This window comes from Acartia tonsa, chromosome 8 (assembly GCF_053477335.1).
Source record: "Acartia tonsa isolate MP-2025a chromosome 8, ASM5347733v1, whole genome shotgun sequence".
Taxonomy (NCBI): domain Eukaryota; kingdom Metazoa; phylum Arthropoda; class Copepoda; order Calanoida; family Acartiidae; genus Acartia; species Acartia tonsa.
The window spans coordinates 15,436,654-15,456,731 of record NC_137267.1 but is presented as its reverse complement, the minus strand read 5'-3'; the positions used below and the strand labels follow the sequence as shown (position 1 = coordinate 15,456,731).

Genomic DNA, 20,078 nt, shown 5'->3' with positions numbered 1-20,078 from the left:
TTAGTTATGGTCTACTTTTATAGAAATTATTGATCTTTGCATAAAAAGATATTATCAAATGTGCGGCATTCACTTGCGCGCGCGCCACTCCGGTATATCAAATGACAACAAAGACAGAGTGGCTACAGTTTGATGGATTTTCTTTTTTAAAATAAATCATTTTAATTTACATAATTTATGGAATAAAAAGTTTTCACAGTTATATATGAGATTATTTTATTGATTTTAAAGAATTTATGAATAAAAATTCCTGTAAGGGACAGGACATTGTAATGTAAATTATTCTCCCCTCATTCGTTGGCTTAAAATTTATTAAATCTTCATTGGTTCAACCAATTGTTTCAATCTACAGAAAGCGCAATTTTAGTTTATCATAAATAAGAGTGTCTCATTGCCTAAGGCTTTGATTAAGTCCCCACACTTAAAGATATCGCTTAAAGTAAGATTTAACAACAATACCTGCCTATTCCTCTATGGCAACCCTGCTTAATTGGAGACATTAATCTTGTAATGATTGATCTTGAATGTGAAACAAGGCTCAAAAATGCTTTTGCTAAAAACAATCTCTTCATTCAAAATAATGAAGCTGATACCAATTTTGCATTGAGGGCTCATTTTTACAGCGTTGCTATAAAACATCTAAATAAGTTCTCATTTCTGGCTACTAAGTAAAAAGAGTAGGAAGTTTATCGATAAGTAGAAAATTTTAGCATTGATGATATCTAATTCTAATGCCATAAAGATATGATTCTATGAATGGCTTATCAAGAACTGACCTTTTTAAAAAATACTATTTTGTTAATAAAAAAGTTTGATGTTGTGTACAGAACTGATGTACATATTTGATAGTGATATAAATAGGTTTGCAAAACAAGTATATATCTAAGATTCCCTATTAACATAATATAATATGAATTTAAAAATAATAATAATATTTGATTAAAAAGAACATTTGGAGAAAAATTTCAAAGTCAATGAGAAGCTAAGAATTTAGCAGTCATTGACAATAAATCATTTAAAATGACATTTTACTTTGATAAAATTCTACACAATTTTATCATTTGATCTACAGAATCTTTTAACTAATGTTAGTGACTTCATCTGACTAATTACCTGACATAAAAGCCTAGTTATCGAGTTGCTACACGAAGAAAAAAAAATACGTCAAGTAGACATAATTTCTCTACAAACATAATCAATAATTATTCACTTTTTACAGTAACAAATATTTACAGGGTAGTGCAATGATTGATATTTGCTTTTCATGTTGTAAAAATATATACTTCTAGCTGTTATAGCGAGTATTAAAAGCTTCCTTCATTTCTATATGTTCGGGGATCTTGTGGGACAAGACAATGAACGATAAATTGACACACATCCCCAAAATTACCTTTTATGTTGAGTACTAGTATAATTTACAGTCCAATGTCCCACTCCCCTCCCTCTCTGGTTAATTTAGTACATTAACAGGCAACCAATCTTTTGCTGTGATTTTTGGGGCCAAGGCATTCAACCTGTACCCTAATGAAGGTTAGATTTTTTTTTTAAATTTTCTTGTCATTTCAAATTGTTTTGATACTTAAAATAGGAATAATTACAATTTTGTATCTATTTATTTTATAATATGTATTCTTTTCAATTTCTAATTGAATGGCCTGGAGAGATATGTAGATATGCTTTTAGCACGCTTAGAATGGCAAAGGGTATATATATAATTTAGTCTTGGTTATCGCACATTTATGCTAAATATTAAACCACACAATAGCGAATAGATCTTTTTAGTATTGCTGTGTTAAATCACTGATTTATTGAGAATACGTTCTACAAATTTTAAAGCTATAATGCTATACCTATTTTCTTATTGTACTTAAATATTTACTGTAAATTTTTTTGCGAATTTTTTCACAGATATTTTTGCGGATTTGAAAGTATGCCAATTTGACTTTGACTGAAGTGTATCTTGCAGGCATTGCAAATAGTCGTCCATTAGGCAAGCCAAACATGCCAAAAATGGTTTCCAAGCAAAATAGCAGGACTCGGCAGCCGCGCAGGATCGGTACCTTAGCCGCCAATATAAACCCTTTTTGCCAGAAAGAGAGGGGACATTCTCCCCAAAATTTAAACATGCTCTTTTATTAAGTGTCTTATCAGTGTCCAAACTTTTTAATTAATAGTTTCAATTTAATCTTCAGAAAACCCTTATATGTTTGAAGTGATAAGGATGTATGTCAATTTTTCGCCCATTGTTTTATCCATTAAAATCTCTGTATAAAACATCAAATTTCTGCGGCTTATGCGCGCAGACAGTCCTTTCTGATGATAGGCCCGACAATAAAAAGAGAATAAGTTACTATACACAATATCATCTAGTATGCTAGCTTAAGGGATAAGACAATGGCCAATAAAAAGACACTACCAGTTTGAACTAACCAATCATGATTTAATAAAGTGCCCAAAGTTTTTGAGTCAACGAATGATAGCGCATGTTTGCAAAACTTTGGGTACCAGTATAATTTACAGTCTTATATCTCCTCCTCCCTGATGCTAGCTATAGTTTGGTTGATATGGAGTTGAAAAGAAGGAAATATACAATACAATACGCGTCCATAGATACACATTTCAAATTCTGAATCTTGGATGTTCCTTCAAAAAGAATAAAAATAATCCAGAGAAAAAGGTATTTATAGTGCCTATAAAATATGACGTCATACTGGCCTACCATTGGTCAATTAAAATGTACACTGTCCTGCCATTGGTAATTTAATCTGTGTATCGGCCTATCATTGTCCATTTGTTTTGTATGACGTCATTTTCTATAGGCACTATACAGTGCTTCCACAAATAAATAATATTAACAGTTTTTAGCTAAAAACTGTCAATAGGCCAAGGCATGTCCTTTCTTGTTACAAAAATAAGAACTTTTTTACGGATTATTGGATAAAACAATGGATGATTAATAATCCAGGGATTTAAAGGGATAAGACAATGGCCGATAAATAAATTTACATTCCCAATGATGATACACAAAATTACCCCTTCTATAGATTACAATTATTTGTTTGGATACCAACAAATCAAAATTAAATAAAAGTCCCCAAAGTTATTGAGCCAACAAATAAGTAAACGTTATTGCAAAACTTTGGGGACTAGTGTAATAAACAGCTCAATATCATCTCCCTCCGTTAAATAATCCCTCCCTTTAAAAATATTTTTATTGAAAAGTATGAGCACCATGATATATTCATCTGACATTCTCTAGTTTTTTCTTCAATACAATAATAGTTTAGTTGAAGGGGTAACCTAAAAAAAGTTCATTAAAATTCAAATTTAGTTTTTCAAATGTTGAAATTGAAACCAAAATTGGAGCAAAAGTCAAAAGGTTAAGCTTTAGTTCCTTAAATTCAATCACTAAAATTACATTTTTACCCCAAAACTATTGATTCTTAAAGAGAGAGGGCTGTTCATTACAACAGTCCCCTCTCTGAACCGATTCAGATCTATCTTTTAGAGAAGCTCCACTTATATCCCGGAAATTCATTTACAAATTTAATTCTTAGGATGGTTTTAAGCTTTTTTATCTCAATTCCCTCCCCCTTCAAATAAAGAGTCCCAAGAAGCTAGAGGACCATCAGCTAGTATATTAAAAAGAAGAACACCACTCTGGATGTATTATTAAGTACAATATGAATGAAAAAAAGAATCTTGTTTAATTTTGAATTGTATTATAATTCTATTCATATTCTAGACATTGATAAAGTCAAGCATTCTTAAGAAAAAAACAAGGATGACAACCTCCATTAAAGATAACCTAAAGAAATCAAACAAACGCCCAAATATAGATAGACAACTCTTTTAATAATTACTATTTTTTACATTCTAAGAGTTATTTCTATAGATGCTACACTATATACTCATTATTTTATTTTTAATAGTTGTAGGAATCAGTATGATAAAATAAAGTCAAAAAGTTTATTAATTGGCACCTAAAAGAGTAAAAAATCAGTTTTCTTGTAAAGATTATATAGATTATACCTTATTGTTGTATGAATCCTCATGCCAAGTTTAAAATCGATTGGATAAAATCAATATTTCTAGAATAATATTCCATGTCCCTGTGAATGTATATAAGATATTGTATAGACCCGACTTTAGTGTATTGAAATCAAAGTTTAGACTTGTCTGGCATTCTTTTCATGATATTTATAACAATAATCACACTTATATTATAGCGCAGCTATTCTATAATTAGGGTATGTTCGTGTTTTCCTACTTTTTATTTTTAGCAAAACTAGAGAAAAAAAACTATTTTGTCTTTAATATTTTTATAGGTCAAATAAAAGGTTTCTTTTAAATCTTTTTTCTTAGATAACAATTGATCTTTTTTTTAAAGGTGTAATAGTTATTTATCGCATCGTATTATAAAAAGGTTTCCGCGGATATATGGATGAGAACCGGTTCTACTGCACCGGATATTCATCGGTTTCGTGGCGATGCTGGGGAAAAAAAACATTTTGATATTTCAAGGGAGTTGGTTTTATCCATTTTTTGTACAGACAGTCACATAGCTAGACTGATAAAAACTTCAGATATATAGGCAGATAGATCGACAGTCAGATAAACAGACTGATTGAGACACAGATAGATAGATAGACAGGCGGATAGATAGACAGGCAGATAGATAGACAGGCAGATAGATAGACAGTCAGATAAACAGACTGATTGAGACACAGATAGATAGATAGACAGGCGGATAGATAGACAGGCAGATAGATAGACAGTCAGATAAACAGACTGATTGAGACACAGACAGATAGATAGATAGATAGTCAGATAGATAGACAGTCAGATAGACAGACAGATATATAGACAGACTGAGAGATTGACTGAAGTCCTAGCTCTTTTTTTTAAAAGGGTACTAAAAATAGATTTAATAATACTTGGATGTTACACCAGATTTTCTGGTTCTCTAATGAAGTGAAACTAGTAGCGGGCTAAAATAACAATACCACCCATCCGCCCCCTTTACCCCCCTCCTACTGTATGAACGAACCGACCAATAAATGAGTTCCAAGTTAGCAACCTAAATTGACGACAACTTTTACCCTGTCATAATATCCACGTATTTTCTAAATCCATTCCTAGAAACCACATGTGTGTGTGAGTGTTGTTCTGATATAAAGTGACAAGGCACGAAATTTCATGTTTTAGGTCTCGCGAAGGTCTGGGCCTAAGGTTCAGCACGGCTATGTAATCGGAAGAAAATAATAGTTTGATCAGGGATATTAAGGGATAAGACAATGTAGGATAAATTGGTGAACATAACCTATGATGATAGACAAAAATACACCTTCTGAAAGTTTTGACATTGCCAGTCTGAACCATTTTATATAAATTAAAATTTAAATTTGTCTTTAATTTTAGTATTAGACTTTACACTAAATAGCCTGAGCAAAAAATCCTATTGTCATAGGAATTGTTTGTGACAATACTTGTCCATGTTTCTTGTTTAGACTTGATATTTATTTATTGCCGTTCCTGATACTTCAAGGATTCATCTTTTAAAAGAGTTTTTACAAATATGTTAAGTTTTTGCAGAAGCTTTTTGTAGGGCCCATAAAAAATGATCCCATTCATGACAAATAACCAATGATAGGCCAATACACAGACTAGTATTCATTTTAATTGACAGTATGACGTCATTTTTTATAGGCACTATAATAAGATTCGTTTTTTTTCAGTTTTATTTTTATTCAAATAAAGTTGAATGAAATATGATGATAAAATAATCTTTCTTCAACTTTCTTCCTAACCAAAGAAAATTAATAGAAAATCATTTTTGATCAATATTGACTATCTGAAGATTCTCAACACAATATTAAAACTCTTTAGCATTATTATGAAAACACTTTTAGAAAGAGATAAAGTATTTTCATGACGATTTTAGTTTAACTTTAATTAGGAATCATATTTTTCATAATGGACGTGTAGGTAGGGGGATGTATTGGGTTTCAGCACCCCCTTTTTAACCAAAATGCAAGAACTACATCTCTAAGTACGCGGTTTTTTCACAAAGAAATATTTTGTTCAAATAGTTTCGTCACATTACGAAGAAGTAATGTTTTCTTGTCTATAGCTTAAGATTTCGACTACAAAACCTTCTGGTTAATTAGCTTGGGATGGTTTTAGATAGATTTAATTCTTGGGATGGTGTTAGGCTATTTTTCACCCCTTTTTTTTACAGCCACTAGTATTTAATAGTATATATAGGTTTACCCTCTTGAAAGGGATATGTTTATCTACATATCTCAATGTCAATGCATATAAAACATTTGGAATTAAAGGATAGAGTTCAAATGTTATCAATATGCAAATTAATTGAAGAATATATTAACAAAACATTAGAAGATTTTTAACGGACATCAACATTTTGAAATAAGAAATGGCTTAAAAACTTATTTTAATGCAAAATCGACTAACCTAAAATGTAAGACGGAAATGAATTGACCTTATATAAATATCAAAAATCCACTTCCTAATTGAAGCTGAAAGTAATGCAGATATTGAATTGAAAACAAAAAGTAACAAGGATGACAACTTCCATAAATGCAGTGATATAGCAATATAGGATAAATTAATCCTAATAATGATTCGGAAATTCAGTTAAAAGTTTAATTATAGAGGGTTTACTTTTATTTAATTGCCCAAGACCTATATAAATTACTATCATCATTACAGTGGTTACATTTAGTTTTTATATGTTTAAGAGAAAGTAAATAAGATAATGTTAATATATCCTATAATATAAAGTTGTAAGGTTTTCATTGTCTGTAGCTTAAGATTTCGATAACTACTGAATCGATTGAGATATAGGAAAGATTCACATAGGTCCTTTGATTGGTTTCATACTATTTCTCTATTCTTATGAATAAAGAGCCTCCAAATGAGGGACGCAGGCGCTAGTATATACATATGGCAGTAAGTCTTACAGTAGCTGTGCTACAAATATAGATATTTAAATGCAGATAGATAAATTCAATGTTGAAATCAATTTGACAGGCAGAAAAGTGGTCGCCAAGATAAACAAATTTGGATTTTATCAGGGATCTAAAGGGGTATGACAATGGCCGATAAATTGATGTACATTCCCAATGATAATACTTAAAATTACCCTATTGCATATTGAAACGTTTAGACACTCAAATTGATGATCCAAACAACCGAAGACGTTAAGCCAACAATTAAGAAAACGTTAAAATAATACTTTGGGGACTAGTGTAATAAACAGCCTAATGTCTCCTTCCTCCTAGGATTTTATCAAAGAAAAAGTATTGCATATATGTAACGCAGTATATGCTATATAAACAATATTTTAAGTTTTTTAGTTTTCTTAAGGGATTAGACAATGGAAAATAAACAACGAATAAGAAATCGTGTTTATAGAACTATAATTATAGGCTAAAATGTTCTTTTTCACATAAATATATAGGGTCTCTTAACAGGGACGTCTCAGTTTTTTTTTTAGTTTGGATAGGGGGTGGGGGTGGTCTGAAACACCCCTTTAATCCCGTTAGGTTTTAATAGACTAGTCAAGTGTTTCAAAAAGTATATGTATGTTTTTGTTTGTGTGTCTTGTAAGACCTCTTAAACTTTCAGAGTAACCTATACTATGCTGCAGGGAGCTTTTCTAGGGTCTTAGTAAGGTTTTTGGCTATTTTTCGTTTTGTCTCCTTTCGTATTTTATGAATATTTTTCCATGTACTATAAATTTGAAACTGGGTTGCCCGACTTCTTTTTGTTATGGTAATGGATATAGAATGCGTGGATATTGTGCGAGATACTCGCATACCCTGATAAAATGTTTCACCCAGCTGGCCAATATAAGGATACCCCCCATCTCTCCACTTACGACTTTATCTGCATCCCATCCCATCCCATGACCATAGACATATAGACGTATATATGAGGGCTTTAGCAACCTAAAACGACGACAAAATTTTCCCTGTCACAATATTCACGGATTTTTTTATCCATTGTTTTGGTTGAGATTTTTGTGGCTTATCCATCATACTTGCTGTCACATACTACATCAGTTTTTATACAATTTTATACCATTTTTTTGTCTTTTTATCAAAGATGCTAGAGGCACATGAGGGGGTAAGTCGACCCCACCTCAATTCTAAATTTTTTTTAGATTAAAAAAACAATTTTGATGGGGAGATTTCTTCTGAAAGGGTAGTGGTAGTCTCCCCCAAAATAGCCATAACTCTTCCCAGAACCATATTGGTTCAGCGGTTAACGAGATCCTTCAGTACAGAGAGACACTTAGACATTCTGTTACTTTTATGTAAGGATTATACTTTATGACTTTGAAAACGTTTTAAAGACATTATATTTAAACATAGGAGTAGAGGGAATGCCTTGGCTCTGAAATAGGTCAAAAAAGACTTCCATTGTTTTTTCACGAGGAAGGTTAGTTGTATTCTTTGCCACTAGCCTTTCCAACTAGCAAAGTAGCCTCAAACCTGTTCCTTAATTAATTCAAAATGCAGACAGACATTCTACATTTTTGTATTACAATAATGTTTGTATGCGAAAAGATTCAAGAAAACACCTTTTAAAGACCCAACCTTTCACTTGTAACAATTAAGAGGAATCTAGAGTAGAAAACTAAACTTTAGAATAAAGGGATAAAAGTTTATTTCATCTTTTTAGTTACTAATTTTTCATGGGAATCTAAAGGGATACGAAAATGGTCGATAAATTAATGTCCATCCCCAATGATTGTACACCAAATAACCACTACTATATATTACAATCAGTTGTTAAAACGGTTTGACACTCAACCCGAAGTGTCAAGCAATGAATAAAAACGTCATTATAAAACTTTGGGGACCAGTGTAATAAATAGCCCATTGTCTCCTTTCTCTCTGAATTTTTATCTTAAGAATAATTTGATAAATCTAAAACCTATATTTTCCTCATTTTAAAGCAAAAATAGATTAATATGTTTTAAGTTAAAAATTTAAGTAATATATATTTATTTTTAAGAAAGTTTTATCCTCTAATTCCTGATTCAACTATTTATCACCCTTTTGAATTCTGAGAATAAAAGGTTTCATTTCTATGAAATAGTTTTCACCTGACAAATTTGGGTGACCCTATTCACCCCTCCTGAGATATTAAGGGATAAGACAATGGACAATAAATTGATTTACATCGTCAATGATGTTAAGTTAAATTACCCCTTCTGTAGGTAAAAATTATTGGTTTAACTGCTAGTTTGAACCAGTCAATCAAGATAACAAATCAAGTTAAAGTTTTTAAGCCAACGAATATTGAGAGAACGTACATATAAAACTTTGGGTACTAGTAAAATTTATGTTTTAATGTCCCCTCCTTCCTTGTTAATTAACTCTATTCAAGTACAATAGAAGTAAAAAGAAAAAAAAATAAAGTATTAGTTTAAATCAAACCTGTTTTTATTAAAGTAAAATCCTGATAAATGTTTTATTTTGAATTAAACCATTATCTGAGTTATAAATAATGGCTACATAAGATATCAAATGTCTGAGCAGCTAAAACGCAGTTTCTAGACTTGCTTTGCACTGTGATATTACATAGCTTTTTCAGTCTTTATCAGCCTTTAAATATAGCGTTATACTGAATTTAAATTAAATCTAGACCCAGATTAAGTGAGGTATGAGTCAGAAAGTGTTATCTTGAATTTAGATCTTAAATAGCTAAAGAAAGAGTGTTGATACTAAAGTCAGGGAAACATTGCTTAGATTTGATATACAACCCTTTCTTTCCCTTTATAGGTTAGTAAAATTGGTTACAACAAAAGGTTACAATTAAGAAAGTTTGCAATTAATAAGCTACAATATTCAATTATTTTTAGAAATATTATCACTAAATTTTTAAAGTAAGAACAAATTGATTTTATTGTAACCCAACTTGAAATAGTGAAAGTAGGAAGAATAAAATATTTAAAAATCTTCTTCTTAAGTTACTTTCAAGTAAGGAAGGGCAGTCATTCTTAATCAAAAATGTTAAAAAAGGCAAAAAATGTAAAACATATCTAGGTTCTTGTTGCATTTTCTTCCACTTTCAAAAATTGATTCTTACATTTTAAGTTGGTAAAAAAGTTTTAATCAAGAAAGATAAACACAATATTTATCTTATATGTAAAGTTCTGACCTTAATGAATGTAAAATATCTTAGGGAGAAAGTATTGTAGATCAATAAAACATGTTCACTACCTCTCCATCTCTGTATATTAGGTTCAGTGTTTCGGAGCCGGAGCCGGGAGCAGCAACATTTTTGGTGGAGCCGGAGCCGTATTTTTCGTTATAAACGGTTCCGGCTCCAGATTAGCTAAAAGTGATTTTTTAAAGTAATAATATAATTTGGCAACGGTCTATTTCCACATAATAAACTGAAAAACTATTGTTACTTAAATAGCTTTAATCAATAAAAGTAAAATATTTTATATTATTTATTTTATTTTATCAATTTCAATATTGAACAAAAATTGATATATTAATTTAAAGGTAGGAGCCGGAGCCGTATTTCCAGATACGGCTCTGCGGAGCCGGAGCCGCATCAAAATTATACGGATCCGACACCCTGATTAGGTTTATTCATTAAATGGGTTAAAGAATTAATACACATGAACAAATATACCCCAAATATTATAAGATAGCTTCGCTACTACTACTAACACCAGTATATTGCAATAATTGTTGATTCAGTTTTTAGGGATAGAACAAGGAATGATAGATAATATAAATTGTTTACCAAACTTCATATCCAGGAAGGAAGGGGACAATAGGCTGTTTATTACTCTTGTCCCCAAAGTTTTTAATAACGTTTCAATTCGTTGGCTTACCAAGGTTGGGGACTTTTAATGAATTTTTATTGGTTGATTCATTAATTTAGTGTCCTCACGTTTCAACCAATAATTGTAATCTATAGAAGAGGGAATTTTGAATATCATCATTGGTGATGTACATCAATTTATTGTCCATTGTATTATCCCTGGTACATATTCCTCTTAAATTTTATTTGACGTATGCAATAAATTTTAAGAAAAAATGGGAGTTGTTTTTCTTAATATTAGGAGCAGTCAAGTGTTTCCAGGGATGAAGATAGGGGTCAATGGTACATAAAACAATCTTCCCCAGTTTTAATTCAGGGAGAGAGGTGGCATTAAACATTAATTACACTAGTCCACAAAGTCATAAGAAAACGTTTTATTCGTTGGCTTAACCTTGAGGACTTTTATTGAATTTTGATTGGTTGGTTGATTTAGTTGAGTGTCTAAATGTTTTATACACTAATTTGGGTAATTTTGTGTATCGTAATTTAGAATGTACATCAATTTATCGGCCATTGTTTTATTCCTTTAGATCCCTGGATTTAATTATGTTTCGCTTTAAACATATTAAGAGAATGATTCATTTTTCTCCAGTTATTTATCCCTACATTCATGAACTTTTTTATTTGGTACAGAAGTGTAATTGATTTTCAACTCTTGTTAAATTGTCATTTAATTTCTCTTTATATTATAGCTATTTCTTTAATGGTATAATATAGCTTTTATTTTAAGTAGCTTCTGCAGAACTAAAATGGTTTCGCCATTTTATTTGGGAAAAGGTTGTTGTTAACCCACCTTATCTATTTTTTTTATTCTTGAAAATGAAATCAGGTTGTTAAATTTTGTTTGACACACATCCCCATAAAAAAAATAAGTATTCAGCTTCTTTGGAAATTGTTGAATGTATACTTAAACATTTTTCTATAATTTACAAGATTTTACCCTTCTATGTTTTCATCCATGTATATATGTATGTCAAACAATATTTAAAATTGTTTAGGGATATTATGGGATAAAACAATGAACAAAAATTTATATACTTTCCCAATGCTGATAACAAAATTACCCCTATTGGTTAAAAAGTTTGAACACTAATAGTTATAACCAATTTATGTAAACTAAATAAAAAGTTTTTAAGGTTACAAAATAGTTAACATGTCTATAAAAGATTGAGTACCAGTGTAATTTATATTCCCATGTCCCCTCGCTCCCTGGAAATGTTATTGAAACGTGCCCTGGAGTTAAAACTCTTTGCCTGCCAGAATGTGAAGATATATCTGTCTGGCTTATCATTACTTATTGTTCAAATCTCAAACTTATTTATCATATTTCTTATGTTACTATACATCATTGATTTTCATCCAATATCTGTAGATTTCATCAACAAATGTACTATACATATGTTTCTTCAATCTTGAAAATGGCTACACCCATTAGACTATATATTTTCAGCGAAGCTTAAAATTTGTCTTGGTCATGTTTTGGACTATTTTCAAAAATTCTTGAAGTAGTTTATTATTTGCAGGGAGGAAGGGGACATTGGTCTGTAAATTATACTTGTACCCATAAACACGAACTCTTATTTGTTGTCCTAAAACTTTGGAATATATTCAATTAAATTTTTATTGATTATTGAGGTGTATCATAGAAGTGTCCAAACTTTCACACCAGTAATCTTCAGAAGGAATGATTTTGTCTTATCTCTTTTGAGCCTGGTTATATGTTACTAATTGGATAAAATCGTCCTTTTTAGATTACTAATTAATGCATATATTTACAAAAGCTTAAAAAAAAACTTGCTTTTTTATCTTTTTTTATAAAGTCAGTCAATCAATGACAGTATAAAGCCTTTGGCCAATTTTGTAGAATTCCTTAAAATTGATATTGAAAATCAAGCATAAGATCCCCCATATCCCCTATATGACCCCTATCCCCTATCTACTGAAGGGCTCTAAAAGGCTTTACTTTGCCTAACCTAAAAGAACCATTACTAAAACTTTTGTCTTTAAAATTCAAAAACCATGGGGGGGGGGGGGAGATATAAAGATCCCCTACTAGTGATTAGAGGTATATTGATGCAATGAATGTAGATTGTAGAATATACGTGGATGATATAACAGGAGAAAAATTATCGTCAATTTAGGTTGCAATTTTCCCCCGCATTTATTTGTCGGGCCGTTTAACCAGTATGAGGAAAGAGGATGTGGTAAAGGAGTGGAGTGGGGGAATTGTTTTAGCCCGCTACAGAGTTCAATTTATTATAGAACTTGAAAATCTGGTGTAAGATCCAAGTAATTATACATCCATTATTGATGCAAATTCTATTTCTAGTTTAAAATAAGAATCTATGAATGGGTAACTTTTTAATTTAGATTTTGTAGTAATTGTAATACTGAATTAGGCAGGGGTCTTCATCAAGACAATGAACAATAAATTGATATACATCCCCAATGATGAAGAACAAAATTATCCTTCTATATTAAACTCTAATTATTGGTTGAAAAGTTTGGACACCGCTGGTTTGAAATAATCACAACCAAGCTTCAATAAAAAGTACCCAAAAGAGAGATGATTCTCCAATGCCCATTCCCTCTTAAAGAATGTATGTATTTTATACTATTTTTAACATTCTCATGAGAAAATCTTTTAAATTTGAAGTTAAGCTTTTATGGATTAGGATAAGTAATACGGGCATAATATTGCTTATTTGACCGTACAAAATTTACAATAAATGGTAATTTAAGTTTAGTTTTTAGTTTTGAAGGGAATAGGCATTTAAAAAATAATTTTTGAATTTTATATTTTTAAAATCGATAGTGTTAGGGTCTACTTTCTTAACAAACAGGTGCGCCCCTAGCATCTAGTTGAACTATATACGAAAGGAGTAGTTGGCAGAAAATAGCCTAAAACCATCCCATAACCTATGTTTTGCCTAAACTCAACCGGTTCAGTGGTTAGCAAGATCTTAATGCGCAACCTATGAAACTTAACTACTTCATATACTAGAATACCTTATTCCGTGAATTGTTTAAATGGTGTAAACCAATAAATTTTCCATTAAAAGTCTTGGGGGTCAGTGGCATTACGTTTAAGCGGTAATGATTTTATTTCCCCGTTAGTTATACATTGTTATACCGCTTTCCGTGCTCTATGCCTGTATTTTAAGTAGTCTATAGGTCTGACTTTCACATCGTTATTTTTATTTTTATAAGCTAGTGATTTATTGCTAATACCTGCCAAACATTGCACTTAAATAGAGAAATATCCCTTGTGACTATACTAAATAGCTTAAATTTCTTTGAAAATGTTTTTATCTTGTTATTGCTGCGCTCTTTATGAATACAATTGTCCTTGCTTACAAATATCAAATGTTCCAAATAGTCATTTTAATAATATAATATTATTATGATTATCAATTAGGCTTATTGTGGTCTAAATAAAAGATAATTTTTCATATATAAAAATGACAATTTCCCTTATAGAATTCCCTTTACTTCGTTAATTGAATTTTTAAAGTGAAACAGGAAGCAGAAACGGGGGAAGAGTAAGCATATCAGATTAACAAAAGCTTCGCTTCACTAATTTGATTAAGTACATCCTTGTTTTTTATAGTTTTAAGATTTCTATCGTTATTGGCTGTGATTTTTTACTTTAGGGGCTTTTGCCAAACCCCCTTGTTCTTTAGTATAAAAGAAGCTAGTTTAGAAAATAGCTTAAAACCAGCAAAGTGATAAGTAAAGTTTGTTTTTTTAGCTACCGATTATTCAAGCTTTTTCTTATCAAAGATCAATAATTTGTTCTTATTTATAATTTTTTACCAAACAACTATTGGAGAAAAAGGAATAGGTAATTATTATTAAAACATACAATTTTAAGATCTCAAAAACAGCATATCTATGTTTCTAGAAAACTTTTATCCATAGGGGATTAAGCTTTTATAGGAGAAATATCTTTTTTATTAAGACACTTGTGTCCCTAGCATCAAGAAGCATTGTATATTAAGGGATTGGTAGGGGGCAGGAAATAGAATAACACTATCATGGGACCTTAATTAAATGGAGAACTAAATCGGCTTAGTGATTACCGAAAATTAAAAACTTAAAAAATATAATAGAATAAAATAAAAAAAATTTTATGAATTTTTACTTATTAATAAACCCATGTTCTTCATGCATCTGGTTTATAATTATGAATAGATGATTTATTTGGTATGTGTGGATTTATAACATATCAATGTTATAAGAAACAAAAAAGCAAAATTTATAATTGGTTAAATCTCTTGGGATATATCTCTTTTAAACTTTTTAAAAAATTCTCAAATTCAATATAGTTTTTCCAGTAATTTTAATCAAATTAAATTTGTAGATTATTTTAACCACAAGTGTCCCCTCCCTTCCGAAATTAACCAACATTCCTTGAAATACATTTGTCCTATAGAAAAATATGAATAAAAAATTATGATAAGAAGTCGGTCAACAGACAATTGTAATGCTTTTAGAATTTAAATCATTGTTGAAAAAAAGGTATTATTTTGTAAACTAAGGGTTCTGCATCTGTATTTATAGGGGGAGCTAGGGAGGGAAAAATTGCTTAAATCCATCCCACGATTCATATAAAGATTCAATAAAATGGAGAACTCATATTAAATTTGATGACGGACAAACAACAAACCTTACTACTTTATTCACTAGGAGGATGGTCAAAAATAAATCAGATTTAAAATAAAACAAATGTACATGTTTTTACACAAGAGGGGTTGGACAATATTATGTAAAGGTACTTATTAGAGACATAAGCTAAGGTCAATATTCGCACATTGGATTTACAAGTGTTTCTCTAAAGTAGCAAATTATTTAACTTGTTTTAGGATTAAATTAGATTTTAGGGATCGTAAAGGTGAAGACAATATACGATAATAGTTACTATATCTTTAATGATAATAAACAAAATTACCCTTTCTGTAAGTTTAGATTAATATTGGTTGATAAGTTTGCATACTGCTATTTTGAACAACCAATCAAGATATAATAAAAGATTCTAAAATTAACAAACGAGAGAAAGATTTCCACATAGGTATTCCTTCAAACTATTTTTTTTATCTTCTACGTATTTAAATCTTATGATTAGTATACCTAACCTTTTTTTACTTTATTGCAGAAACACATATGAAACAAGGTAAATATGGAGGGGAGGAAAAGGGAATATATCCACCCTTTTCCAATTTACCTTATTTACACAAATCTGTTTCCCCCTATTTATTCCCCCCTCATTATTTAAAGCTAACCCTAATGCTTATTGATTCCATAAAGTGTGGCTTATCTTAAACAAGTTATATCTATGATGTTTTTTAAATATTTGAAAAATCTTTCTGTTTTGTTTCAGTACACTTTATTTCGCTTAGTAGTGGCTATGCCACTAGCATTTAGGGACTTTGTATTCAAAGGGGAGGAAGGAAAAATAGCTAAGAAGTTTCCCAAGACTTCGATTAAAAAACAAATAGTCTAAATTCATCCCAGTTACCGTGTAAAGCTTTCCTACAAATATCAATTGGTTCACTGGTTAGCGAGATCTTAAGGGACATACAAAAGCTGCTATTCTGAAGTAAGAAAAAATTCTTGCAATGTTGAAGCCACGCAGATTTTCCATACACGCTCTTAAAGAGGAAATGTGGTAAACAAGAAAATATGTAATAATTGGAAAGAGCTTTGTTAGACTAATCAATATATGTTTTTAGTTGATTTCGTTAAGGGATCTTGAGGATCACAAGACGATGAATTGGCATAAACCCCATTTACGATTTTGAAAATAAGTAAGTTATGGCAATAAAGGTTTGGACGGAATCTTCCTTCGTTCCCTGGACTAATTTTGATAGAGAAAGTGTTTTTTTTTTCATGTAATTTAATTTTTGATTGGTGGCAAAGAATCTTTATATGCCTGTATATAATACGAATTTCTTGATTTCGCACGCAAAAGTCATTAAACACAAACAATAACAAAGCAATAAAAACTAAACACAATCTAATTCATAACTCTATTATTTATTGACAGACTATTGCGAATGTCTAATTCCTCTTTTACATTCATCCATTCTAGGTGTTTTCATAATCCAGTAATTTTTACATTTTAGCGCATTTAATTATACGACTTTGCTCTTTTTCCATTAAAATCAAACCGGTTATTAGCCGTAAAGAAAAATCCGGTCGTCTATAGTTATCATCATAAGAGCAAATATTGTTTTAGCTTTTTTGTGTTTTGCTACTTGTTTTTAAAATCATTTGCTGTTTTTAAAATAATCGTGTATTTCTAATCAGGAGTTAATATATTTTCCGATAAACCCTTCTCATCTATGCTATAGTCTTTTATCTTTATGTTTAAAATAAGGATTTTTATTCTGAAAGTTGACCAAAACAGACAAGATTTTAAAAATAGCATTTTTATGATACAATAACATCCTTACATACAACCCAAAAGAACCATATTATACATAGAGAGAGGGGACAAAGGGCTGTTTATTACTCTAGTCTTCAAAGATTTATAATAACGTTTTCTTATTCGTTGGCTAAACAACTTTGCGGATTAAAGTGAATTTCGATTGATTGATTCATTAAGTTGAGTGTTGAAACGTTTCAACCAATAATTTCAATATACAGAATATAAATTTTGTTTTGCATCATTGGGGAATGGGATGTACATCAATTTATCGGTCATTGTCTAATCCCTTTAGATCCCTGCACATTATTTTATTAAGAGATTTTTGGGGACTCACGACAATTGACAATAAATGGATATTCATACCTAATGATAAACAAAATTACCCCTTCTGGAGATTAAAATTATTGGTTGAAAAGATTGGACAATTTATAATTGTTTTTCTGAATTTTTGTTTCTGTCCATTAGAATATGTAGATAAGCCCCTATACAATCCTATATCTTTACACTTATTAGCGAGGGATTTCAACCTCCCTTCCACTCTTATAATATTTCCAAAGAATTTCATCAAAGTACCTCGTTAGTTTTTGTTTAGGGAGGGAGGGGAACATTGAGCTTCAATTCAAATTCAAATAACCCTTGAAGTATATTTCAGTACGGCTTGTAAACCGATTAGTATCCGCTAGATTACAACAGGTTCTCATCCATACTGAAAAATCATGTATAGCATCGTATTACAGGCAATTTTCCACTATTATTAAATAAAAATCATTGAATTTATACCAATTTTGTTTGACCGGGCCCTCGGGGAAAAACAAAACTGATTTACTGGGGATTTCTCTTGGGGTGTAGAATGATAACCTCCCTTTAAAATAGTTAAAAATCTTCCCTTTACCTCTAGGAAGTTATATATCCATATCGGTTCAATGGTTTGCGAGATCCTTAACTACACTCAGATAAAACATCCTGTTACTTTTATAAAAGGACTAGCGGCTACGCCCCTAGAGGCCTCTAGTGGCATTTAAATGTTTTTAATTTATTTTAATATCTAATTTGAGAAATAATTTGTCTATGTTATCAGCTCTTAAATTCATGATTCTACGCAGCGCGACTACGCTAGCGAGACTACGCTAGCGACTCTATGCGGCGAAAATATTTAAATTTTTTTCGATTTTATTGTGATTTCTCTTGGGAGGGTGGTGGTACCCTCCCTCAAAATAGTTAAAAATCTTCCCTCTACCTCTAGGAAGTTATATATTCATATCGGTCCAATGGTTTGCGAGATCCTTCGCTACTCATAGACAGACCGACATCCTGTTACTTTTATAAAAGGATTACGTAATGTGAACTTGTGTTTATTATATTTGACAGGGATTTTAGTAAAATTAAGATGCTTAACAGACATTTATTGGTATGTTATGCTTGATTATATTATTATGTTATATCTTGATTGACGCTGATTAAATAGAACATTGGGTAGTACGTGCATTTAAAACAACATAAAACATAAGTTTTTATTTAGCTAAAAAAACATATAAACCTTAAAAAAAACATCCATGTGACAACCAAACCTTTACACCGACTTTACCAAGAGGTACTAATATCCCATGAAAATGACCTACCCTTGTATCCTATTATATAAAGTAGTAAGCGTTTTTTGTCTGTCCCGAAGGATCTCGCTAACCGCTGAACCGATATTGTTCTCCTTTACAGTGAAGATTCTTATGGGTCATGGGAAGGTTTTAAAATATTTTTGGGGAGGGTGTCATCAACCCCCTCCCCCCCCAAAAATATTTTTTTATTCTTTTAAACTCAAATTTAAAATGGGATGAGGTCGACTTTTCCCCCTCCTACCTTAAGTGCCCCTAGAGGTTTCTAGGGGCGTAGCCGCTAGTATATATATATAACAAGACATTCCTAATTTACAGAAAAAGTAATATTTTTATTGTCTTTATTATGGCAAAGTGTGTTACAGACTCAAATAAGCACAGATTCTCTTATTAGTTGTCTTAAAACTTTAAGTACTTTTTAAAATCTTAATTCAAACAAGCAGTATCAACACTTTTCAAACGATAATTTAGAATCATTTGAGATGTACATCAAATTATCGCCCATTGTCTTATCCTTATGATCGCGGTATTTGTATACGTCTACAGTGCGTTACATTGTGTGTATGTATACTTAGCATAGGGTTGACCATTAGGTTAAGATCTTAATCAATTTAAACACATCTGTTCAAGTGTTAACACATTATATTACAACATTTAAACTAAGTTCAATAATACTAGCGGCTGCGCCCATGGTATCTAGGGGATAGAAGATAGCAGAATATCCTAAAACCATCCCTAGACTTAAACTTAGAAATAGAATAGTCTAAAACAATCCAGGGATCTATTTGGAGTTTCTCTAAAATAAAGAACTAAATATATTTTATATATTGAACTGGCTTTACATTAACGATGTTGTCAGATATTTACATTATGGTTATTTTATTATCTATCCTTGCATATGTTAATTTTATCTATGTATTGAATTATATTAATGTATCTTCATATTTTCAGGACCCAGATTTGAGTTGGGATGAGGGAGATCTACCCAATAACAGACTCATTCAGGTTAGTTATAACATGAATCAAGGATAACATCCATAAAAATCGAAGCTATAAAAGCTGCAGACAATTGGACAAAGAAATCTTCACAAAAAAATTAAATTATCTTAAATAAGAGTCGAGAAAATATTGTTTCTCTCATAGTTACTACTCTACAATTTATT

At 30.8% G+C, this 20,078-nt stretch overlaps 2 protein-coding genes across 2 annotated transcripts in view; one reads left to right on the top strand and one right to left on the bottom strand.

The window, feature by feature from the left end:
- LOC145326100 (uncharacterized) overlaps positions 1 to 20,078 on the bottom strand; it is a gene marked incomplete in the record, with an annotated part of 253,565 nt that overhangs the window by 153,027 nt on the left and 80,460 nt on the right.
- LOC145326099 (uncharacterized) overlaps positions 1 to 20,078 on the top strand; it is a 155,972-nt gene that overhangs the window by 71,952 nt on the left and 63,942 nt on the right. Inside the window, exon 4 of the mRNA XM_080169208.1 lies at positions 19,867 to 19,920. Within this exon, the coding sequence (XP_080025334.1) occupies positions 19,867 to 19,920 (54 nt within the window). The remainder of the gene's footprint in view (positions 1 to 19,866; positions 19,921 to 20,078) is intronic.